The following is a 27119-nucleotide window of genomic DNA, read 5'->3' on the forward strand; positions in this document are numbered from 1 at the left end:
GAGTCTCTGTTCAAGTCTCATATCACGACTCCGTCCTATCTCTCCCAATTTCCCAGATCCCGCCAACACCAACGCCATTTCAGTTTCAATCTCAATCTCACTAAGCTCTCGACTATGATTCGCTCTTGCATAATCTGAAGTCGACCCAACACAGAGAGAGGACTGAGGAAATGAACGTCAGCCACGGGTCGGTCCACCCAGTCGAAGATGTCCCCACCACAGACGCCGCCGCCGGTGGCCCAAACCCGCCCCGCGTCCGAATGAAGGACCTTCCCGGCATGCCCGGGACCCCCGCCGGCCTCGCCTTGCGCCTCTCCCAGTTCCTCTTCTCCGCCGCCGCTCTCGCCGTCATGGCCTCCACCTCTGACTTCCCTTCCGTCACCGCCTTCTGGTGGGTCCTCGTTTTACCGTTATTTGTAGTTCATTGAGTTTAGCTTTAATGTCGATTCGGGTAACCAAGTTGGGTTATTGTTGATTGGGTTTGGATCAGCTACCTAGTTGCAGCCACCGGGTTGCACACTCTGTGGAGCTTCTCATTGGCCGTTGCTGATGTCTATGCACTTCTAGTTGGGCGGTCGTTGCAGAGCCATAAGGTTGTCTGCTTGTTCACTCTTGGCGATGGGGTAAGACCTAGTTATGATTTAGAAGTGATTTTCACACTTTTACCAATTTGGGCTAATTGTCTACATTTAAAGTAGTGGTTTGGGAGTTTAGCTATCAATGGCCATAAAACTAGATTCCCTTCTTTATGAGCTATATACTGTAGTTTCTTTTGGAAGTGCTACTGAATCTAATTGATGCTGTTCTAGCCGTTGCTGATCGTTAGTAATGCTAGAGCTACATTGGATCTGATTCTGAGTTTACATGGTGCTTGCAACTTTTCTAGTTTGAAGCGAAATTGGTTTTTACACTACTTGTATTACGAGTTTGTCTTGGCGATAGTCGATGGGTACTATCTGTGATTAGCTCTGTCCTGTAGTGATTACTGAATTTAAACTCCCTAATGATATGACACTATAATATGATCATAATGAATCTCCTGAGGGATATCTTTTTTGAATATATCATTCTGGAAGCATCTTTAGAATCTTAAAATCTTTGGCATTTCTGTTCAGGGGCTTTCACTTATCTGTTATGTGAAGTTCATTTCTGTAGTTTACGAAGATTCTATATTCGAAGTACTTACTTATGGTTAATAGTATTATTCATAGTAAAGGGTAAAAACAAACGCAAGAAATCCTCTTTCAAACCAGTAGTTTGTTCTGTTACTAAGCAGTTATCTATCCTATAGTCTGGCCCTATGCTCTGTTTGAGTGTCTCGAGGCTTTATATTTTGAGCTGTGGGTGGCTGAAGCAAAGTACAATCATTATTCTTTTGCTGCAGGTGACATCCACACTTACATTCGCAGCAGCTTGTGCTTCTGCGGGGATCACAGTTCTTATTGACAATGATCTTGATAGTTGTGCCCATAACCATTGTGCACAATTTGAAACAGCTACAGCCATGGCTTTCATAACCTGGTTCACTGCACTACCATCTTTTCTATTGAATTTCTGGTCGCTGGCATCCCGATGATAGCAACCTAGAACAGAATGATGGCTTCGGCCGTGTACCACCTGGATTCATTACTTGTGTTGTATGATTTCTCTTCACTGTCATGTACTGGGGCGTGCTTAATTCAAATCTTGTTGTACTTTTGTGTATAGCTGCTCCTTGATAGAGTACATGGAGTATGGATATAAGCTGGTTAGATATTGCTCACCTATATATGAGGTTGATTTGTTTAAGTAGTTAGTCATGGTCTGTGATAAGCTTTGGTGCTATGGATGTAGAAATGCACAAATACATGAAGTTTGAGGAGATCTGCTCTTCCATCTTCAGGTTATTTTTCGTCTTGGCATCTATTTCATGTACATTGATACATGTTGCTTTTTGAAAGTGTGTTTGGAATGTTTTCTCATCACTTAAAACTTTACTGAGATTCTCATGTTCACCTGCTGTGAATATGTGATGTCCTGATGAAGATGATAAAAGCAAATTTTGTGTAAATTTTGAATTTGATGACTAGTCAATGGGACTACAATGGGATCTGGAGGCAGGAGCATGCAAATAGTGTTTCCTAAATTAATTTAGGGGATCCAATATCCTTGATTGATTTATTGGGGTTTATACTGTATCAATACTGTTGCCCTAAAATCTGCTTTTAACACTTGGAACTAGCATTTGTAACGACCACCAAATTGGAGTATTTTCTAGTAGTTTAGCCTATATTTCAAGTTTTCTAACACTTCAGAACTAGCATTTGTAGTTGTGTACAAAGGACTTGTGAGTTGCCAATGGGGGCTTACAGTATTTCACCTTAATCGACAGTTGAAATGGCATGACAGTCTCTTGATGGAAGAAGCTGTCATCAAGAAACTGTCATGCGTTTCTCTTCGGGAAAACTACACAAGATCTGGTAACCATCCTGAGTTCAATTCACACAGAATATCGTTGTGTCATAAGTAATCAGATTAATGACTACATATCAAATTTGGTTTTAACATTTTATATACAATATGAGAGCGATGATGTGAAAAACAAAGCATGAAAAAAGTGGAGATGATCAATAGATGATATTTGTACTTACAGTTACATAATATAAATATTCTTTTTCTATGGTTGGCCGCTACACAAAAAAAAAAATGCGAGCTGGCGTTAGCCAGTCTATTATGGAATCCTAGCTGCAATGACCAGACTGAAGCAGAACACCACAGCTGCCGGCATTGCCATTGATCGCAACCTGAACCAGACCAACAGAGCTTTTTATTTTTTTGGATAGAAGGGGGTCAAAACGACCCAAGAACAAACACAAAAGCAAACTAAGTAGCAAGGCTACATATCTAAGTCTAACAGTGCCACACAAATCATCAAGGGCAGCATTGACAACTTGCGGGGGAGGCTGCTGGAAGAACTGAACTCCAAAAGCAGAACCAATGCTCGCTTTGGACAGAATATCCGCAACCATATTAATCTCTCTATAACTATGTGAAATTTCACATATAGAGAAACTGTTCTTGAGAAAAGCACACCTATTCAGCACACTATAGAGAGGATGAAGCTCATCAACACCATTCTTCATCATATTAACTAGCAGCTCAGAATCAGATTCAATAAGAAGGGAAGAACAATGCAAGGAGCATGCAAGTTTAAGACCAAGAAGTAAACCCCAAGCTTCAGCTTCAAGCACATACCCTTTCCCTAAACTAGCAGAAGAACCAGAAATCCAATCCCCTTTGAATCTCTTAGCACCCCACCAGCTCCAATACAACCATTATGAGATCCTGGAACACAAAGGACCAGAATCCAACCATTTATCATTCCAAAAATTAATGCTAGAGCCATTACCAACTCGCCATTGCAGACCCTTAACAAGAAGTTATAACTCCATGGAAAACACCACGCCAAGTACTAGAGCAGCTAGAGGGAATCACATACTTATCAGAAAACAAAGGCACATTTTTCACATATTTCTTGCATAAGACATCACACCACATCCCTTTTTCCTTTTGAAACATCCTCCAACTAAGCTTGGCAAACATAGCCTGATTCATATGCACAACTTTCTTCAACCCTAAACCACCATTAGCTTTAGGTTTGCAAACCAAGTCCCAATTAACAAGATGAATCTTCTTTTTCTCATCACAATCACCCCACAAGAAATCCCTCGACAACTTGTCCAAAGCATGGCAAATTGAAATGGGAAGTTTGGCTGTTTGCATGGCATAAATAGGCATAACAGTAGTAACAGATTGAACTAACACCAACCTACCAGCAAAATTGAGGGTCTTACTCTTCCAACCAACTAATTTGCTTTGCACTTTCTCAACAATGGGTCTATAAGTATTCTTAGAAATGGTAGAGTGGATTAGAGGCATCCCAAGTAACTCCCCAAATCATTACTAAGGGCAGAACCACAGATTCTACTAATCTTCCGAGCTAGTTTCCTTCTAGTATTAGGAGAGCAAAAGAGCAAGGAATTGTTGAAACTAACCTCTTGGCCAGAGAGATTGCAAAACACATCCAAGCATTTCTTTAACACCCTAGCTTGATCACAACTAGCTTTAGAAAAGAGAATGAGATCATCTGCAAAAACAAGATGGGAAATAGGCGGTCCAGAACTAGAAGCTCTAACAGGTTTCCATCTTTTCACATCAACAGCACAATGAATCAAGTGAGATAATTTTTCCATACAAATGACAAAGAGGTAAGGTGAAAGAGGGTCACCTTGCCTAATGCCTCTACTAGCAGAGAAAGAGGAGGAGAGTTCCCCATTGACACAAACCTGGAAACTTGTAGTAGTAACACAACTCACAATCAGCTTGATGAGTTTGTCAGGGATATGAGCTTCAGTGAGGACAGATTCAATGAAACCCCAATTTAGTCTATCATAAGCTTTTGAAAGATCAATCTTCCATGCCATAAACCCCTTGACACCTTTAGAGTGCTGAAACTTGTGAAGGACCTCTTGTGCAATAATAATATTATCAGAAATCTGCCTCTCTGGGACAAAGCTAGTTTGATTGGGACCAATAAGATCAGAAAGATAGGGCTGCAATCTAGCAACAATGATTTTGGATATTTATACATGGAGGAACACAAACTGATGGGTCTAAAAAGAACCATATCTTGAGGGCATGCCACTTTAGGAACAAGGGTAATGAGGGTATGATTCAACCCATTAGGAATGACACCAGAAGAAAAAACAGAGTTGACTAAGTCAAAGACCTCTTTACCAACCATCTTCCAATGTTTCTGAAAAGAGAGAGCAGGAAACCCATCAACTCTAGGAGCTTTAAGGCCACCAATAGAACAAATCGCTTTGTGAACTTCAACCATAGAAACACTTCTAGACATCTAAGTAGAAGCATTAGAATTCAAGGCAGGGAAAATGTGAGGGATAAAGAAATCAATATTCTCAGCAGGTCGATGAGTAAAAAGAGTTTGGAAGAAACCAGCAGCAATATTTTTCTTTCCTTCCATATTAGAGCAAAGCTTACCCTCAATCATATTTGAGACCTTCAATCTTATTCCTCATCCTTCTGACCAAGGTAGAAAGATGGAAAAATTTTGTATCTCTGTCACCATTCTGCAACCAAGAAATCTGATAGAGCGTTCTAAAACGTCAATAATAAACCCTGCAAAATGTCATCGTTAGTATAGAATAAGTAGGGATCGTTCAGTCCGGAGAATTGAAGGGAACTCTAAACTTTTAGTGTTAACAAATAATGGGGGGGTTTGAGATTGATTATTAACTACTAAAATAAAACCTAAATTACTATTTACATGATTGACTTTTCTTTAACAAACTTAAACCAAATTTATCAATGCACCACATAATTACATGTTTGGTTTTATCATGCATTCTAATTCATCTGATTACATACTTTTAGACACCAATACAATTAGAGCCTTAGGAGAACATCTAATCATGCAAGATTTCTATTGACGTTTAGGTTGACTTAAGGCCTCACCTAAATTGCATTCAATCAAGTTTAACAACACTTAGGGTAGAAATCAAACAAGATTACATTTAAGCACCAAATTTTTGTTTGAGACATGTTTCATGTATGACATCACCCATCATGGTTTCACATGCAAATTTTCAGAATTTTTACCACTTTTAATCAACACAAACCGAACCTACTTAGGGTATGATTCGATTTGTGTCAATATGATTGATGAATCTAGCACTCGAACACAATCTTAGGGACTATATCCAAGCACTAAATTCATATGCACATATCTGAAAATTATCTAAAAGTATGAGAAGATGATTATAACACAACAATAGAAATACAAACTTTAATAATTATAAGAACATAGATTCAGCATAGTCTCAAAAACATATCAAATAGAATCTAAAAATTCTAAAACAAATATAAAACCAATATTTCCACATAAACAACAACTTACAATCTTCATAGACAAAAAATTGTAGATTAACACAAATAGACGAAGTCATGGAGATGAGTTGCGAAAATCACACGTTGTAGGAACCTTAGAGGTACGTCTGCAATAAGTGAAACTCAGTGGAGATGATGATGGTTTTGGGGTGAACGGCTTGGCTAATTTATGAGGAAAGTTTATGGTAGTGATTTGGTAGAGTTTTGGCTCTTGAATGCTAATGAGAAGTGATGATTTTTTTTGTGAATGATGTGCTATTTATAGAAGAGTTTTCGCTCCTTGAATATTATAGCTTGGACTTTTTCTCCTAAATTTCTTTCACTTATTTTTGTCATTGGTGGGTGCAATCTCCTTTGATAAATTTCTTATTTTTCTCTCTTTTAGATGTCTCATTATTTCTTTATTTTCCTCATTTGCTTCTTTTCCTCTATTATTTTCTTCATTCTAGCTACACAATTTGATCTTTAAAATCTGAAAATAATAAAAGACAAGTGAGTTACGGAGTAGGAAATTACGATTAGGAAAGTTACAGAATAAAAGTTTCAGTTCAAGTAGGATTTTCCCAAATGGTACGTTTTCTAGTCTAAAAAGGATTCCTAATGCAAATAGGATTCTCAAAATATCGCAAATGCGACCAAAACGTAGAAAGATGAAGACTCCTAATCCAACTAGGTTTCCTAGTCCTACAAGGATTCCTATTCAAATTAGGACTCTAGACCAATTCTGTGTTTTTAACTCATGTAAGCACAAAAATACATCTAATATCGTCCAAGACTCTTACTACGACTCAATGACTCAATAGTACAACAATAAGGGCTACGCAAAGTACAAATGGAGGTAAAAACATATTAAGAACGTCATACAAAGTGCTTCTATCAACTACCCCACACTTGACTTTTGCTAGACCCTTAGCAAAACAAAACTAAACAAGACACTATTGCCCTTAAATGATTGCCTCAGAATCTCAAAATACATAGCTTTCAAGTTTAAGCATTTGAATATGAGCACATAAATTCCAAGTTTCATAATCATGCTTCATAATATGAATATGTCATTATGAGATAATAAGCATTTAAACATGTTTAGTCAATTAAATCCTCCTCACAAGGCATAATCTCTTCTTTTTACTCAAATTCATAGTTATCATTCACATACAAGTGTATGCAAGAGAAATGATATTAAGGCATCAAATATTGCATATTTCAACAAATGAAAGCACTTTGTGAATAACATAGGAAAACCTCATTTAACAACTAAGTGCACAAATGGACCAAAACCATATGCTCAACTCTTATGATCATCTCCACAAATCAAGATTTCCTCATTTTAAGAATCATTAGGATCATTAGATAAGATAAATGTTTAGGCTTAGCTAAATGCATGAAATATCAAGGAATCACAAAGATAATCCTATAGACTTAACAGAGTAAACATCATTCTTATGACACCACACACCATCAGGGGCCGAATATAACAAGTTAGACATAATCATCATTCTAACCACAAAGTGAATATGGACAAAAGTCAAGTAAAAATTTTTAGACCTTCAAGTACAACTTAACTCTAAATCACAACTGGAAGACAACATAGCATTTTTTTTTCTTTTCTTGCCGAGTTCATCATTCATTTTTTTTCTTTTTTTTTTCCGACAATAATCAACCAAGGAAGCAATATGGAAGAAGCAAACGAAGAAAGATAATGCCAAAGACCAGCTCTAGTGGTGTGAGTAGGGCTGCCATAAAGGGCAGTAAGCAGCCACTCTATACCATTAACCACCACCTTGATAGTCACAGATTGAGAGTTACTATCAACAAAGGACACATAAATTTTACTTTTATCATAAAGCACCAAAATGCCACCAGAGAAGCCACTAGCTTCCTCCACCCCAGCATTAGGAAAACCATTCTTCTTAATAAATCTCTTAGCCTTGGCAAAAGGAACACGAGGTTCACAAATAATAAGAATATACATTCTATGTAAACTAATAAGATCTGAAATAGAAAACCTAAACTTCTTACCACCAGCTCCTCTCACATTCCAACAACAAACTTTAAACATTGAGGAAGAAAGAGAGAGATAGGAACAAACCTATTAATTATCAATCATGACATCCCCATCCACGGATGGTGAAGCATCAGAAGAGGTCACCATGCTATTAGCAGCAAAGGTCTCATCAACAAAGTTGGTGGCAGTTTCAGTCATGTCATTAGGCACAGAAGAATATGACTGCAATTCAGGACCCTCCTCTAGTGGACAATGCCCAAAAATAGCATAAATTCCCTTACCAAAAACATTACCTTCCAACCCATCAAGTGAAAGCTTCTTGGAGAAGGCAGGTTTTGTAGTAGAGGAGCTAACTTGTTTGGAATTTCTGTTATTATAAAGAGCCATGGACTTGCTACTACTTCCAATATTGGAGACATCCTGCATAGGGACTCTAAAAGAACTTTAAGTTTGCAAAAAGGGCTTAGCAGCACCATTTCCTACAGAAGAGGATTTGCTAGGATAATTGTGGTTGTTCTTGTTGGTTGCATGGTTCACTTGACCCTTGTTCTTAGCCGTATTGGAAGCACCCTTCTTCTTTTATTGGAAATTTTGCCACAGCTTCACAATAGGTGGAGCATTGACATTAGGAACATCCAATTTTACAGTATTATCCTCCAGAGATTCAACACCACCCTCATTCTGCAAAACAAAAAATCTAGAACCAGCAGTAGTACACTTTTTACCACCCCAATTGTATAAGCTTCTTCTTATTCCTATAACTCATGAGAATCCAAGGCCCCATGTCCTCCTTAATAATAGAAGTTTGAAAAGTAGCCCCATTAGACTTAGTTTCAATACCCTGTTGAACATGGAGATCTTCCATAACATTATCCACACCAATAGAATCCAACCATAGTCTGAGAAAACTGACCCACAAGACTCTTAAGAGTGGACGCATAAGAAGTCAGGGGCATTGAGGTAGATCTGTGAACCGAAGCATCCCAATCCTCCACCTGCAAGGACTCCATATTCAGAAGGATAACCACCACATTTAGAGCGCTTTCTTTGAGAGATCATCGAATCAGAGTCTCCGCCACTCCCTTTCGGAAAGGCGGAGAAGACAAACGGCATCAAAGCCACCAGAACAGTAGAAGAATCAAAGGAAATACGAGAAGAATTGAACCGAGATCGACCAATTCGAAAGGGAACTCATCGAGAAATGGTTTTGGGGAAAGTGCGTGAGGCCCGTTCAAGCAAAACCATGTTAGTACACCCTCACCTTTGTTTTTCCTCTTCAATGTTACTTAGACCAACAAAGCTTTAAGCAGATACATAAACATCAAGATATATGTCGGCATACTTGACCACTTTGGCCATCTCTAACAGGGCAACAGATCCTCGCTTCATTGCTAATGTCTTACACCCTATAATGGAAGAAATCATACCAAAACTGGTTGAATTCCGTTAATGGCACCGCGCCAGAGCCGCTATGAGCCACCAGCCCTTGCTGGCAACAAATTGTTGCTCTAGCCTCAAAATAATGCTTACGTACTGCGTATGACTCTTTAGAGTCTATTCAGGTCGGGTCGACTCCTTGCCGGGGCGATCCTGCCAGGCTTAAGCCCAGGACCTTATATAAAATAAATATAACTCAGTTTATCAAGATGAAATTTTGTGTTCAGTGGCTACAGCCCATCCGAAATTTTGGCTAAAATACCCCCAACTATATATATATATATATTATTTATACTAGCCCTGCAGCCCAGAAAAAAATTATACCTAACCTCAACTCTTATTCCGCCGACTTCCTCAATTGTGTGATGTAGGTCAGTGGGACAGTGGACATGCTTGCCAAGGTTGGAGTTCATCACTAGTTTGCTGACTGCTGCAATATGTTGTTGTGGAAGCAACCCCATTGGTGGAAGCTGGCTGCTCCGCTTTGGTTTCTATCAGAAACAAAAACTCATGCATCCATTCATCAACTGATCAAGGCTTTTTTGATGTTATCCACAGACACACACATCAGGTCAATTTCTATCTCTCTCTTTGTTATTATTGCAATTGTGTTATAGTTCGTTGTTTTACTTTGAATATTTGTTCTGTAATCAGATCCTCTTGAGTCTTGAACTGATTACTGTGTATACTTTGTAGTCTACATGGGACTCTTAATTGGTAATTGGAAATTATATTTATGTCTTACCTTGAATGATGGGTCTTCAAAAAGAGCAGCATCAGTTGGCAACTCTAGTAGATCTTCATCCCTTTTTTCCTTGATATCTTGAACAAAACAACAACAATAAGAAAAAGAAAAACCAGTAATCACTAAACTTCATCAATTGTATGTTAAGATCGTTCAGTATCTATTTTCTACTGAATTCATCTCAGATCGTGTTGATAATTTCTGCTTAAGAATGTTAGTCAAATGGTGGAGATTGGTGAGCAATAGATTTGTAACTTCTGTAGTTCTGTTGACAACATTTACTAGAAACTTTCAAAGATAACTAATTTTGATCATAAAATAATAGGAGTGAAGCTTAGGATCGACGGTATGAAACTTGATCTTTATTAAGCTCCAGCTGTTGCTTGACAATCTAGTCATCTTGAAGCTATTGTTATGTATTATTAACTAAGGATAACTAAGACTGTTTTTTCTTGTTCTTTGATAGCGGCCCCTTTGCTATCTGATCCTGAGTTAGCTTGACAATTGGATGTGCTAGCTTTTTTATTTTAATACAATCAATGTTGCTAATTTTGAAGGCCACTGAGATGACATGCTTATATGTCTGTCAGTAAGGTTTAGCTATCTAAAGTTTGAACGTACTGTGATGATGATTGTGAATTTTTCTAAAATCTCTATATGTTCACCCACCGTACCACTCTCTACATACAGTAATCCACTCTAGTTAAGGAAAAAGAAGGTTGAAGTCTGATCTGATCATTATGTATTTGGAGTCTTTAGGACCATACACAGTGTGATGGGGTAGTTTCAAACTTGTTTTCCGTGTAGTCATATATACACATTTACATTGCTAGTAAATTTAGAAACCTTACATAATAATAGTATGGAGCCATGCTGTGCAGGACTGCCGTTTTTCTCTTTGTCTTTTGCTTTGCTTCCTTGAAAATCCAATAAATGAGACATTTTGTGCCTCAATGCAATGAATGTGTACAAACTTGAAGGCGCAAAAGCACTCATTTTGTAGAACTCAGCATATGACGTAATGTTGTGTGCATATAATTTTAATTTGGGCAAGCTTTGTACTCGTGTGCATATAATTCTAATATTGATACATTCATACATATATTATTATAGGTATTGACGTATTGTCTAATATTGGAAGATGACTTTCTTGATGATTTGATGGTTCTCTATATTGAGAAAGAGTTTGTTGATAGTGTTCACAATGATGATGTAATTGAGGAGTTTACAAAGTTAGGACCTTAGAGTGTATCATTCGGTTAGTTTTTATATTATGATTGTTGTCATTTTAAATTTACAGGGTTTTGGTTTTATGTCCCTCCTGTTGTATTTTTGAATTTAAATAGTAAAGACGTGAGGATGAGCCTCTCATTGGGTTCTAAACCTCAAACAAAAATTTGTATACATAAAAGTAGCCCTACCCATCTTGAGTTCCTAGTTCCGCCCCTGGTGGCTAGGCAATGGAAATCCTGATCGAGAGGTCCTAGCTTCAACTACCCCCAACAATATTTTATTTTGTTTTTTTTAGTCTAACCGACAGCCTTAATCTTTAATGAAATTTATTTTGTTTGTTTTAAATAACGACGCAAAGTCTTCAATTTTTCCTTATAATTTTGATTCTGGTTTTAATTTTGAGACAATATCAAAAAATGGTGCCCTTTAGTGCACCAAAAAACACTATAAATAATGCTGAATTAGTCATTCATACATCTAAATTCAAAAGTCTTAATAATTGTTTCTATGTATCAATAATCAGTTTCAATGGAGGAGATAGTTTAAATGGTTTGGAAAAAAATTTGAATTATCTATATATATATATATAAGAAGTATATATTGAATTTCCATTAAAAAAAGTATACATCACATATACATTATAAAAAATAAAAAATTGGCAAGAATTTTGGTGCCTAAGGCGGCCGCTGCTATAGCCTCACCTCAGGTACGGGCCTAAGTTTTAGGTCCCTTATTGTTCTAGTTGTGTTGTAGTTGAAGCTTTATGATTTTTTTAAGACATAGCACCTAGTAGCAGCTAGGTGTCGCAAGTATTAGTAGAATATAAAGCATTTTGTAAGGGGACATGAGACCAATACCCTGTGCTACAATAGAACTACCACACATATTCTTGTAGTCTCGTAGAGCACATCATGCATAATGTCAAGAGGCTTCTCAAACTAAATACTATCCACTGAACCATTGCAAGTAAAGTGAGCAAGACGATCTGTAACACTATTAGCTTTCCGGAAGATGTATCTTATTGTAGAAGAAGGCAAGGCAAGTAAATACCGTTTATAATCTTCTATAATTCGACTCACCTCCAAAAAATCTACTCAAGAAGAGTTAAAAGCAGCTACTAACACAGAAGAATCACTTTCAACATCAAAGTTATCCCAACCTTGGCGGATGTCAAGAAACAAGCCCTCTCTACACGCCTCAGCCTCCATAGTAAGATCTGAGTGCGAATATAAATAGGACTTAGCACATATATCGATACTTCCACTATCATCTCTACAAACCAACACACTCCACCCACATTTGTCCTTGAGTCAAAGGAACCATCAACATTTAGTTTCAGACGCCCCCGAGGAGGAGACGACCACGTACTTAACATGAGCTCTCTTCTTCTTTCCCACAGCCTTAAGGTGATAGAATTGCAACTCCTCCAACATTTTATACACCTAATGAATCATATTAAAAGGTTGAAAAGACGTACCTTTTCACGGTACATTGTTACACCCATTCCATATAGCCCACAAGCCCATGAAAAACAAGTCTTCATCACTGTCATTATTCTCCAAAAACCTCCAAAACCCACTCCACAATAGTCCCAGCCGGATGAGAGGCAGCTTGCATGTGAAGAGGGCCATGCATCCAAAAGCTTTGAACAATAGGACAATTCTTATACAAATGTACGTCCACCTCCATCTCGGACCCACATACAACACAAGAAGCCCACTGATGTCCACTCTCCTTCTCAATCAATGAAACGTAGCACCAGAATTAAATAAGGGAATAAGAAATGAGAACTTATATGGATATCTCCTCGGCTGCGCCAAAAACCCGGAAAAGGATCCGAGTTGCAGCTCACGAAATCTTCACTCATTGTAATCCAACGGTACTCAGGGAGCAAGCAGTTCGATTTCATCATAGAAAGGAGGAAAAGGGCAGCACTGCAGCAGAACCCATATCCCCAACATCATAACTGAAGGCGTCGGCTTCCCAAATCTTATTGCTTCGAAAATTGTTGTGGTATAGCAACACGTTTTCTCCAAGCTCCAAGCTAGGATATCTTTTGGCAAAGCCTGGCCAAGTTGCCCTCCACTAGAGGACCCATGCAACCCAAATGACAGGTAAGAAACCTCGAGCTCGATCGGCAAGTTGAATCGCAAAGAGGAAATCAGAGAGTCCTAATTCCCCAAGAATGGGGTCCATTCCATTTTTTCCCTTATTTTTGGTTAGTTTCATTGCTGACCATTAACATGCAAGTATTGATTCACAAGTAGTGCATAGCTATTCTATTATAAATAGCAGAGCAGAACAAGGAGTTTTAGCACCTCAACACACTCGTACAAAAGTTCTTTTTATGAAAAACACACTCGCGTTGAAGTTTTGCCACCATGTCCCTCCAAGTTTTAGCATCTCAAGTTCCCGTTGCTGATGTTAAACCAGTTTCAGCTAATTTTACCCCCGGCATCTGGGGAGATCATTTTCTCTCTTATGCTACTACGGTAGGTTCTTTATAAACTTGACATTCTAATATTTTTATATATTATATATATACACAATTACTAATTAGTGCGATTTTTCGTTTTGAAATTATATAATAAAGTTCATTATTTGACTCATTTGTCGATCCTATTTCTACATCTCCACCTTATAAATCATATTATATAATCTATAGATCATTCACGCTAAGTTTTATTCAATTTGATAATTGTTTGACATTCTGTAATCGTGATTTACACAAATGAAAATGACATATATACACATACATATGTTATTTCCATTCTTGTAAATCATGATTATATATATATATATATATGCACACACACAGAGGTTTTCAGGTGCGGAGGTCCGTACCTTAAACTAAGGTACGGATTTTTATTTTATCAACTTTTCGATCAAGTTTTCACATTTCCACCATACAATCTTTAGGTAATAACGTATAAATCACCTCTGTAAATTTTCAGCCAATTAGTAATCGTTAAGATATCTAACTAAGTTAAACCAATGAACAGATTAAATCTGCCGAATTTGAACCGTTCATGTGTATAATAGAAAAATGCAGTTTTGAGTGACTTAACGATTACCAAATTGGCTAAAATTTTACAGAGGTGATCTATACGTTATTACATAAGGACTGGACAGTGGAGATATGAAAACTTGATCGTAAAGTTGGCAAAAAAAATAAAAAACCGCACCTTAAGCTAAAGTACGAACTTCCGCACTTAAAAAGCTTCGTGTATATATATATATATAAGAACATGCACCATAAATTTAAAGCGGAGCTTTATATGGAAATGATCTTATATGTGTATAAATATGAAAACATGTATGTTATATATGTAAATCCTTAATTTCAGGGGAGTAGCTACGTTCGTTTAGCTTCACAGGTGCCACGACATCTCTCACCAATATTACAAAAGCTAAAATTTATATGATCTATGAGTGGATTATTACAATTATTTTTCGTTGATTATTTATGATGCTTAATTACAATTAAGAAAAGATTATCAGAAAACATCTTCGTTGCTGTCCTTTTTTAAATTAATGTATACAGTTTAAATAAATTTAAAATGAATTTCATAGTTAAACATAGAAAAATACATGGGATTTGCATGGTAGAGTTTTGTCCTTACCCATACTTGGATCATCTTTTTTTAATTAAATTATCACCATAAATAAGTATATGAAAATGATATTTAGACCTCGTTACTCAGTAGACTTCCATTTTGCTTTTATAGATACCTAAAATACTATTTAAGCCTCTAAAGTTTTCCCAAAATCCATTATCTAATTTGATATATCAAATCATACTACTATCTATTACTTTCTTTCCTACACTATTTCAAATTCATTTATTATATACAACTCAAAAAATGCATAATAATCACACAAACTATCTTCTCGAATTAATTCGATCACTCTTCCACTCATTTTCTAAATTCATAATAAATTGGTAAACTATATTTTTCATTCATTAATAGTAACATCAACGTATATGAAATATTTTAACCTCTAATTAACGAGTTTTGTTCATCAACGTATATGAAATATTTTAACCTCTAATGAACTAGTTTTTTTTTGTTTGCTCAAATCGAAGTTTATGAGAAATTATAGATAGTTATATCGTTTATACATTAAATTGCCCACATTCAATTTGATGTTTATCAACTACATTAAATTTTTTACTAATGATGTTGATCAAAAAGGAAGGTAATCAATTAAATCATTTAATGCAATTTGATATCTCATTTTGGATTGTCTAGCAATAAATATAAAATATAATTATCTAAATTTGTATTTTATAATAGATAAGTAAAAAATTATTTCTATTCTTGTATTTTTATTGTTATATGTTTTTTAGTAATTTCATATGCATTGACTAAGTCAAAACTATCTAGGAAAAAGATTAAGGTCCAAGTGTCATTTTAAGAGGTATGAATAGAAGCTCCCTATGAAAATTTCAAAATGAATGAATATATATATAACCATTTTTGACATAATTTTCATTTATTATATGAGGAATAACAAATGTCCCGCCCCACTAGACAAGAAATCCTAGCTCCACCACGGCTCAACTTTGTTCATTTGAAAAAAAAATCATTTAATCATTAATTATACAATTTCTAACATCCTCTACTTGCCTGTGCAGGAAGTTGACATTAAACTTGAGCAACAGGTCCAAACTCTGAAAGATGAGGTGAAGAAGATGCTAAAGGATTTTGCTAAAAAGCTTTTACATCAATTGAAATTGGTTGATGACATTCAACGTTTAGGGGTGTCATATCATTTTGAATCTGAAATTGATGAAATTTTGAAACATATTCACCACAACTACCTTTGTGGTGGTGATGATGACATTTACACTACTGCTCTCCATTTTCGATTGCTTAGGCAACATGGTTTTAAAATTTCATGTGGTAAGTACCGTAAGTTGCATTTTAATTTGTTAGGTTCTAATCACTCGTTTTAAATAGCTAATTTAAGAAGAAGAAAAATAATATGGTATTTAAAATGTTTACTATTGACTAATCATGATTATGTAAACTCCTATTTCAATGCCCATGCCGATATATTGATAACAACTCCAACATGATTGATATACAATTTTTCTCGATCTTTATCTTTACGTTTATAAATAATATGATATATAGAGGCTCTTGTCTAATGAATTGCCTGGTCATGTAGATATATTCAACAAGTTCAAGGAAGACAATGGTCAAACTTTTAAGCACTCGCTTCTGAGTGATGTTCGAGGACTATTAAGCTTGTACGAGGCCGCTCATCTTATGAAACATGAAGAAGACATATTAGAAGAGGCAGTAGCCTTCACCACCACTCATCTTGAGTCGATGAGACACAGTTTAAGCCCTTTACTTTCGAAACAAGTCGCGCATTCCTTGAATCAGCCACTTCGAAAGGGCGTCAATAGGGTGGAAGCAAGATATTACTTGTCGATATACCACGAATGCGACTCGTATAGTGAAACTCTCTTGACTTTTGCCAAGTTGGATTTCAACCGAGTGCAACAAGCCCATCAAAAGGAACTATGTGAAATTACAAGGTTAGTATCAAAAGACCCCCTGCTAAGCCCCTTATTAGACGGTGGGGTTTTGCCCCATGCAAGAATCTATCTATTGCTCTTGAAAGAAAAAAGATTGGTTTCTACTAATTAAATTGTTTTGTAATTAATCGTAATTGACTGTAGGTGGTGGAAGAAATTGGATGTGGAAAACAATCTACCATTTACAAGAGACAGAATCACCGAAGTCTACTTCATTTGGGCTCTCTCAGTGTATTTCGAACCACAATATTCCTTTGCAAGGAGGACATCATGCAAAGTCACTTCAATGCTATCAATTTTGGATGACATTTATGATACCCATGGCACAATAGAAGAATTAGAGCTCTTTACCGAAGCAATTCAGAGGTAAATATATCATTAACAATTTGAACCGTCACTAGCCTCGTTTTAATTGATCCTTGAACAATTGACGACTAGCTTCCCTTCTTTACTTGTTATTAATTTTTTTTAACTAGCCTTTTTGATCATAAGAAATGAAAACAATTGAAGAATATATATATATATATATTAATCAATAACACGTGCATCACACGATATGACGCCAGTGTTAAGAATGCAATTGCAAGGCTAACTTCTAATAACAACTGAATCGATTAATTAGGTGGGATATCAGTGCCGTAGATCCATTGCCAGGTTATATGAAATTCAGTTACACGGCATTGTTAGATGTTTATACTGAAATTGAAGGAGAGCTTGCGAAGTTGGGACATATACATCGAATTCACTACCTCAAAGAAGATGTAAGCCTTATTCGCCTTGTACTTGCTTCTACTTCTACCTAGTCTATATCTTTTTTTTGTATTTTCAGTAACAAAAAAAAGTTGCATATGACTTTCAATGACGACATGGTAATCGATCGTCTCTTATATACAGATGAAAAAGCAAGTTAAAAATTACTTCCTTGAAGCTAAATGGTTGCATAAGAAACATATACCCACCTTGGATGAATATATGGCGCTCTCAGTATTGACCACAACCTACCCTATGCTGATAACAACATCATTTGTTGCTATGGGAGATATTGCTACACAAGACTCGTTGGATTGGTTGGCCACTTATCCCAGTGCTGTAAAAGGGGATGCTGTAATTTGTCGACTCATGGATGACTTAGTAGACTACAAGGTACATACCTATATTGCTATTCAGCAAAACCTTATCGATATATATTGTCTACTAATTTCATGATCAATTGCTAAGCCTCCGGTTCAATATATAAGCTAATATCTCTGCTGTATGAAACTTGTGTTCTAATTATAGTTCAATTCATGTACGTTCCTGCATTTGTAGTTTGAGAAAAACAGAGGAACTGTAACCTCAGCTGTGGAGTGCTACATGAAAGAATATGGTGCATCAGAAGAAGAAGCAATAAGTGGATTGTGTAAGCAAATCAGTGATGCATGGAAGGACATAAACGAATCATTGTTCCTTCCTAATGCTATCCCACGATCACTTCTGACACGAATTGTAAACTTTGCTTCTACAATGGATGTTGCATACAAGTATGAAGATGGCTACACTACTCATCACGAGATTGTGCTCAAGGATTTTGTAGTTTCTACACTTGTACAATCCGTACCTGTATGAGCTTCAACCATATCCTGTATAAGCCGATGGAGGATTGTATTGTTTTTAAGTGTGCTCTGATGGCGTCGATTGGAAGCTGGCCATTGCTCTTGCCTCTTGGTTTGAGCATCATTTGGTTTGATTTTTTCTTTTGTTTCTCTTTATTATTTCTGACTCAATCTGTTGAGTTTGCTTGTGTTTTTGTTGGTTGTGGCACGCGAGCCATTGTTGTAATCTTTTTCTTTTTACGGTTTGAGCAGCATGTTTCTTTGCAATCTACTTCTTTGTTGTAATTGGGGTTTTCCCAAAACAAAAATTAAATAATAATAACAGTGATGTTTCTTTGTTGTAAATTGTAATCTATGCTCATGCTTAATCTAAAAGTTAAGTTACTTCGGCTAGATCTAAATGCAGGCTACCAAGGGTAGTGAGAGGACCAATCCCGATTTTAGAGCTCTAAGCCGAAAGATCACATAATTAAGGCATAAATGCTAATTTGCACTCTAAATTTGGCTGAAATTGTCAATTTGCACTCCAAACTTGCATTTGAGTCAATTTACCTCCTAAACTTGGTAAAAATTGCCGATTTACACCCCGAACTTGTATTTGAGTCAATTTACCTCCTAAACTTGGTAAAAATTGCCGATTTGCACCCCATTCGTTAAATTTAACTGTTCCTATCCAATTTTGCATCACATGTCATGCATTTAAGGGGTAGTATTGTCATTATATATTTATTCATATTGAATAATGAAATAAATTAATAAAATTACTTAAGAGGAACATTTGCTACAATGTTTGTTTTTTCGAAACATGTTATTGATTTATATATTTATTATTTTATGTGATATGGTATGTTAAAAGATATTAGAAAAAATATAAATAAATAAATACATTGAAAATTAAAAATAAATGTGTGTTCCGAGAGAATTACTATTATACCATTGTGTGTGTCTTAGCATTATTAGGTTTTCTTTTAGAGATAGATTCGCATCTCTGTAATAGATTAGGACTCCGAATCCTACGGGATTGTGGTTATGTAATGCCTATATATTGGCCTCATTATCAATCAATAAACGGTTACGTTCTGTTCTATTACGTCGTTATTATTCTCGTTTTGTTCATCCTCCAACAATGTGTACATATAAAAATATATTTATATACAACACACTATATTTGAATGGGTGGATATATTGAATATATAATTCAAAGTAGGATTAAGTAGGTAGAAAAAAAGATGTAAATAAATAATTTGATTAACAAAATAATCTTCATTTTAAAGAATATTTTTATTTGTTTTTAAGAAAAATATAAATATATAATGACAATATTACCCCTTAAATGCATGACATGTGACGCAAAATTAGATAGAAACAGTTAAATTTAACGGATGGGGTGCAAATCGGCAATTTTTACCAAGTTTAGGAGGTAAATTGACTCAAATACAAGTTCGGGGTGTAAATCGGCAATTTTTACCAAGTTTAGGAGGTAAATTGACTCAAATGCAAGTTCGGGGTGCAAATTGACAATTTCAGCCAAATTTAAGGTGCAAATCGGCATTTATGCCCATAATTTATTAGTTTATCTTATACCGCTCACATTGTGTACGGTGCATTTCCCATTTTGTCACTAAGCAGTTTACAGATTTCGGCCCTAAAAGAATCTCAAGGTTTTTTTCTTCACCCTATAATTTGTTCCTCCGCTAAAGTTTCAGTATGCAAAAGCTTCCTTTGTGAACAAAATTTTTACCAAGTTTAGGAGGTAAATTGACTCAAATACAAGTTCGGGGTGTAAATCGGCAATTTTTACCAAGTTTAGGAGGTAAATTGACTCAAATGCAAGTTCGGGGTGCAAATTGACAATTTCAGCCAAATTTAAGGTGCAAATCGGCATTTATGCCCATAATTTATTAGTTTATCTTATACCGCTCACATTGTGTACGGTGCATTTCCCATTTTGTCTCTAAGCAGTTTACAGATTTCGGCCCTAAAAGAATCTCAAGGTTTTTTTCTTCGCCCTATAATTTGTTCCTCCGCTAAAGTTTCAGTATGCAAAAGCTTCCTTTGTGGACAAATTATCACCAGTAAATAGTAAGAGTACAGTTGCTTGGTTATGGCGGTAAAGCATTGTTAAGGCAAGAGGACGTACACAACTGATGAAATTTTGACAGTAGTAGCATGGTGATCAGAGTTTTCAATGTGTTACTCTAATATGTAATAGATCATTGACCCCTCTTTTTATGTGTAGAAGGATAACCATTTTTTTTAATTTTCTTCTAATAGAGGACAACATATATCAAGCAAGCTATTACGCATTTACGCCAGCTATTACCGATAATAATTTTGAATATAATCAGAACAATATCACACACTATTATCAAACCACCAATTGCCTCTCCTCTTCTATGTAAAGACATCAATCATTTTTGCTAATGAAACTTCCATCTCCATATCTCTTGACTTGCTTAATTTCAATGGCAACAACACCACAGCGGACAACGCCGGTGCTATACCTAATGGTTGTTAAATTTGACTACGATGCATATGCTATGTCAGTCTGTCTATGTTATCTCATTGCAAACCACTCATTTTGGAAATGAAATTTTCAATAACGAAGACATATGCTGGTTCATGAATTAAATATTGGCTGACGTTAGTTGTAGTTAGATCAATTTTATCGATCAATATTTTGTGAGCAACCCCAAGTCGTATTATCGTATCTCAAAAGGAACTGAGAGCTCAATCTCCAGTCTTTTCTCTCAAGCCCGGTATCTTTCCTCAATCCGGCAAGTCAGCTGGTCATGGATCAGCAGAACCGCCAACAGAGCTGCCGAATGTATCGCTACTCTGGCTCTCAAAGGGCTCTGCCCTCCCAATTGGATTTATGTTCCTCCATCCTCTTTTTTCTAATGTTCTTGTTTATGATGGTCTCCCATGTCCTCACTAGGATTGGTAGCAGTTCGGGGAGTTGTTTTTATTTTGTGGTTCTGGGTTTGTGATTCCTTTGGATACAAGTTTCTTTCGCCAAAAAAAGAAGGAACTGAGAGCCGATGATAAAAGCGTTATTGTCTCAGGTTGTTTTTTTCTTCAGGGCTTCATGTCTAGGACTATGGTGAGAAGTTGCGGTCAAGTGAATGTTGTGGAAGGTGTCGTCTCAATTACACGTTTTGCAAATGAAAAATATTATGAAAATGTTTCATAATTGTTTAAAACAATAATGCCATGATCAAAAACTCAGCCTTAATGTGAGTGGAGGATAGTAGGTGAATGAAGAAATAGTGGAAAGAATCACGGGTAGTGGAGTGATTAGTAGAGTGATTAGTGATTAGTGTGAATTAGTCTATATATACTATTGTAATCTGTATATGCAATCAATCAATTCAAAGAGCAACAATCAGTATCTTACCACTTGGTATCAGAGCCTCCTGCTATGTTCTTTCCTTTTTCCTTTTTCCGGCAGGTCGACCTCTGGCGCCTCTCCGCTGCTTCTGCTTGGCCGCTCCGCACTCGGACTCGCCGCTCGACGTCGTCGTCGATCTTCCCCGGAGCTAATCGCCCGTTGTCCCTCCGAAGTCGCTCCGTTCTTCCAGCTCCGCCGCTGCTCCTCATCGACCTGCAGTCACCCCTCCGCCGCTGTCCCTCTGAGACGCCCTCCTCCGGTGGTCCCTCTCTTCCCGGATCTGCCTCTCCTCGATGCTCTCTCTCCGGTGGTCCACTCCATCGACGAGACAATCCGCCCTCTTTTTCACGAAGTTTTGGCGAAAGTGCGAAACAGCATTTATCTACTCTCGATCCGACCCAACCGGGCCCGCTCTCGACCCGGCCCGCTCTATATCCGACCCGGCACAGTCCACCCGACTCGACCCGGTTCGACCAAGTTCTGTCGGTGCATATTCACCGTCAATGCACGTGCACCAGTGACAGATTGTTCTCTTTTTTTTTGTGTGTTTTTTTGCTGTCTAACTACATTGTTTCTTTTTCGATGGGTTCTGGACATGAAAATGAGGGTTCTCAGCTCCCTGAAGTTTCGACCTTCGAAGTATCTGTCAAAAGTTCTGACAGTGGTTCATTTGGGGGCACCAAACTCAACGGAACCAATTTTCGTAAATGGAAACGACTTATGGCTACTCATCTTCGAGGCATGCACAAGATGGAACATGTCACCGGCGTCACTAAGGCTCCTAGTCCTGAGGATATTGTTACCTACAACAAATGGGACGATGACGATAGTCTTGTCATGTCCATCTTGTGGAAAGCTATGAATGATGAGATAGTTGATCTGGTGGAGGCATGTGCTACTGCGCAGGCAATATGGGAGACACTGACTGGTTTATATACTAATGACTCTGATTTCATACAGGTTCATGAGTTAATGTGCGCATCTTTGGCCATACACTAGGATGGGTAACCGGTGGCGCATTATTTCACCAAACTAAAAAATATTTGGGCTGAGATTGATGTGAAACGTCCTTGCATGATAAAAAATCAAGAGGATATTGTTTGGTACCACAAGGAGAAGGAGCTTGAACGAGTTCACCATTTCCTGAAAGGTCTTGATGCCAAGCATACCAGTGCGAAAGGCGAATTGCTCCGAATGACCGAACCACCTAGCATACTCGCCGCTTTCACCTATATCCGAAAGGATGAGTCTCAGCAGGAGAGTATTCTTCCAGCACCGGCTGTCATTTCCAGCCTTACTATTCATGCTCGCTCTCCGGCACTACCCCTTCCGCAAGCAACTTCCACTCCCCTTCATCGACAAGGACCACCACCAGGTTTCGGGAATCAGCCTCGCCCTCCTTGCTCTTATTGCCATGATACTAACCATGCTCGTGCGACCTGTTGGAAATTATATCCGCATCTTAGGCCCAAGAGGCCTAATCATCGTCCCCAGGCAAGAGCAGCTCTTCACTTAGTTCTGGAACTCGATATCTATGGTATAGTTGGGCATGATCATCATACTGCTGGCGGAGCACCTACAGCTTTCATCGTTGGCCGTAGTCAAATTGGTATGGCCTTCAATATTTCTCACTCTGTTAGTTTTGATACTTGGATTATTGATTTTGGTGCATCTGATCATATGACTTATGATAAATCTTACTTTACCGTATTGTCCCCTACACTTGTACCCTCTGTTACTAATGCTAATGGTGAGGCATTTCCCGTGTTAGGGTCTGGATCCGTTCGTATTACTCCCACCATAGAGCTTCACAACGTACTCTATGTACCTGCTTTATCTCATCATTTGATATATGTTCCCCAATTGAACGCTGACGCTCAGTGCTCTGTAGCATTTTTTCCTATGTATGTGATCTTTCAGGATCTTCTCACCGAACGGGTAATTGGTCGGGGGTATCTGAGGGGCCGGTTGTTTCATCTGGATCTGACATACGCATGGGGAAAACCAGGGGGACAGTCTCGGACCTCTTTACTCTCCACTTCTGACAAGCTAAGTGAAGTTTGGTTATGGCATCGTCGCTTAGGGCATCCATCTTTTAGTGTTATGAAAAAATCTATGCCTATTTTGTTTATTAGTGTGGACGAGTCTTCTTTATGTTGTGAGACCTGTGTTTTGGGCAAGAGTCATCGCTCTACTTATTCCCCTAGTACTTCTACTAAAAGTTTTCTTCCTTTTGAACTAATTCATTCTGATGTTTGGGGACCCTCTAAAGAGTCTACTGTGTCAGGCATGCGATATTTTGTGTCATTTATTGATGATTGCACACGTCTTTCATGGATTGTTCTTCTTAAAAATAAAGATGAGGTTTTTCCAGCTTTTCGTGTCTTTCATACCTCTGTCCAAATACAATATAATGCCACCATTCGAGTTCTTCGTTCTGATAATGGGGGGGAATATGTGAATCATCACTTTCAAGAGTTTTTAACACACACGGGATTATTCATCAAACAACGTGTCCTTACACACCTGAGCAAAATGAGATTTCTGAAAGAAAAAATCGTCATTTACTTGACATGGCTCGGTATATTCTTTTTAGTGCCCACATGCCTAAATACCTTTAGGGTGATGTTATCATTACTTCCGCCCACCTTATTAATCGTCTTCCCTCTCTTGTCCTTTAAGGGAAAGTTCTCTATGAGGTGCTTGCATCTCATGTCTCATTACCCTCTTTTCATAATCTTCTTGCCCGTGTTTTCGGTTGTGTTGCTTTTGTTCATCTTCCACCACATCAGCGTTCTAAGTTGGATGCCCGGGCGGTTAAATGTGTGTTTTTTTGGTACGGATGACATCAGAAAGGGTACCAGTGCTATCATCCCCCTACTCAGAAGTACTATGTCACTATGGATGTTACCTTTTTTGAGGACATGAGTTATTTTCCCTCTTCTGATACTGCTCTTCAGAGGGAGAATTCATATTTTAAAGAGTTGTATCATGGAGAGGGGGAGACAAGTGAGTCAGTTGATATGGTAATAGGTTCCGTTGAGATTACCAAAGCCACACAGGCACCACCTGAGGTCGTCACTCAAGAGATTCAGGCACCAGAAGCTGACAACACAACTGCCCCTCATGACTCCCATACAACTATTTATACCCCTGACCAATGCTCTCCTGGTACAGAAGATCACTCACTTGAGGTTAGTCATTATATTAGAGCTAATAGTAGACAATATGTTTTGCCAAATAGGTCTACTCGGGGTCAACCAACAAAAAGATATGAACCTACCATTCAGACTAAAGCCAAGTATCCGGTAGCGAATTTTATATCTATCAAAAGATTATCTAAGTCATATGAGTCATTTGTGAATCAAATATCTATTGTATCAGTACCTAACAAAGTGCAGGATGCATTGGGAGATCCAAAATGGAGGGAAGCAATGAAGGAAGAGATGGAAGCATGACAAAAGAACAATACTTGGGAGCTTGTACCTCCACCATATAGCAAGAAGACTGTAGGATGTCGTTGGGTGTTTACAGTGAAGCATAATCCAGATGGGCCAGTAAGCTGGTATAAAACACGCTTAGTAGCGAAGGAGTTCACCCAGACATATGGCATAGACTATGATGAGACATTTGCACCTGTTGCAAAGATAAACACTATCCGGGTATTGCTTTCTTCACTGCTAACTTGAACTGGCCACTTCGGCAGTTTGATGTTAAGAATGCATTCCTTCATGGAGAACTAACGGAGGAAGTATACATGGATCTTCTGCCTGGATATGTGGCCGCTTCTCCAAGTAACTCCGTATGCAGATTGAGAAAGTCTTTGTATGGTCTAACATTCACCTCGTGCTTTGTTTGGAAGATTCTCACAATTCATGAGGAAGATTGGCTACAAACAGAGTAATTCAGACCATACATTATTTCTCAAACATCAACAAGGGAAGGTAACAGCCCTAATTATATATGTTGATGATATGGTAGTTACTGGGAATGATACTGTTGAGGTGGATAGATTACAGAAACAGCTTGCCACATAGTTTGAGATGAAGGACCTAGGTACACTCAAGTACTTCTTAGGCATTGAAGTAGCGCGGGGTAGTGATGGTATCTATCTGTGTCAGAGGAAGTACATCCTTGATTTACTAACAGAGACAGGTATGTTGGACTGCACTCCTATTGATACTCCTATCGAGCAGAACCATCGGTTAGCAGAGTATCCAGATCAAGTCCCTACTGACAAACCTCGTTATCAGAGGCTAGTTGGACGTCTGATTTATCTATCACATACCAGACCAGATGTTGCATATGCAGTAAGTGTAGTAAGTCAGTTCATGCATAATCCCAGCGAGGACCACATGAATGCTGTTGTAAGGATCTTGAGGTACTTGAAGTCAGCTCCGGGGAGAGGAGTAATGTTCTCTAATCACAATAAAATCCTTGAAATTTGTGGCTTCACAGATACAGACTGGGCTGGAAATATTACAGATCGGAGATCCACATCAGGGTACTTTACCTTTGTTGGGAGTAATCTTGTTACATGGAAGAGTAAGAAACAAAAGGTGGTAGCTCGATCTAGTGATAAAGCAGAGTACAGAGGTATGGCTCAGGGAGTATGAGAATTGTTATGGCTTAGAAACTTGCTACAAGATTTGGGTATTAAACCTAAATGTGCTATGCAGCTGTACTGTGACAACAAGGCAGCTATTGATATTTCACAGAATCATGTACAACATGATCGTACAAAACATGTGGAGGTTGATCGTTACTTTATAAAGGAGAAGCTAGACGCGAAGATCATCAGTTTTCCTTTTGTTCCTACAGAAGAGCAACTTGCCGATATACTCACAAAATAAGTATCTAAGAAAGTTTTTTATGACTCACTTAGCAAGTTGGGCATGGTTGATATGTATGCGCCAACTTGAAGGGGGTGTGAGTGGAGGGTAGTAGGTGAATGAAGAAATAGTGGAGGGAATCACGGGTAGTAGAGTGATTAGTGGAGTGATTAGTGATTAGTATGAATTAGTCTATATATACCATTATAATATGTATATGCAATCAATCAATTCAAAGTGCAACAATCAGTATCTTACCGCTCTTTAAGGGTCATCCTTATCCCATTTCAACTGGAGAAATGGTAACCACATATGTTGATTTCGGACATTCCTATTTGTGGTTCAAAATTGTGCACAGTTTAATCGTGAATACTGTGATATGATCCA

At 37.6% G+C, this 27119-nt stretch overlaps 2 protein-coding genes across 2 annotated transcripts; both read left to right on the forward strand.

Annotated features, from left to right (window-relative positions):
• On the forward strand, positions 1-1924 carry LOC126787920 (CASP-like protein 5A2). The gene is made up of 3 exons (XM_050513841.1): positions 1-391; positions 491-623; positions 1385-1924. Exons 1-3 carry the CDS (start codon positions 171-173, stop codon positions 1574-1576), a joined length of 546 nt encoding a protein of 181 aa, XP_050369798.1. The 5' UTR covers positions 1-170; the 3' UTR covers positions 1577-1924.
• Positions 1925-13747: 11823 nt separating this feature from the next.
• LOC126788097 ((-)-germacrene D synthase-like) lies at positions 13748-18840 on the forward strand. The gene is made up of 7 exons (XM_050514059.1): positions 13748-13858; positions 16006-16273; positions 16542-16917; positions 17062-17283; positions 17540-17678; positions 17812-18060; positions 18226-18840. The coding sequence occupies exons 1-7, from the start codon at positions 13748-13750 to the stop codon at positions 18520-18522; spliced, it is 1662 nt and encodes a 553-aa protein (XP_050370016.1). The 3' UTR covers positions 18523-18840.
• Positions 18841-27119: the final 8279 nt, after the last annotated feature.

Source organism: Argentina anserina, chromosome 3 (genome assembly GCF_933775445.1).
Source record: "Argentina anserina chromosome 3, drPotAnse1.1, whole genome shotgun sequence".
NCBI lineage: Eukaryota > Viridiplantae > Streptophyta > Magnoliopsida > Rosales > Rosaceae > Argentina > Argentina anserina.

Excerpts from the sequence above, each read along its gene's own strand:
- LOC126787920 (XM_050513841.1), top strand. The coding sequence starts at position 171 with ATGAACGTCAGCCACGGGTCGGTCCACCCAGTCGAAGATGTCCCCACC. Across the intron at positions 392-490 it reads CCTTCCGTCACCGCCTTCTG|CTACCTAGTTGCAGCCACCG; the intron begins GTGGGTCCTCGT and ends GGTTTGGATCAG. Across the intron at positions 624-1,384 it reads TGTTCACTCTTGGCGATGGG|GTGACATCCACACTTACATT; the intron begins GTAAGACCTAGT and ends CTTTTGCTGCAG.
- LOC126788097 (XM_050514059.1), top strand. The coding sequence starts at position 13,748 with ATGTCCCTCCAAGTTTTAGCATCTCAAGTTCCCGTTGCTGATGTTAAA. Across the intron at positions 17,679-17,811 it reads TTCACTACCTCAAAGAAGAT|ATGAAAAAGCAAGTTAAAAA; the intron begins GTAAGCCTTATT and ends TCTTATATACAG. Across the intron at positions 18,061-18,225 it reads ATGACTTAGTAGACTACAAG|TTTGAGAAAAACAGAGGAAC; the intron begins GTACATACCTAT and ends CTGCATTTGTAG.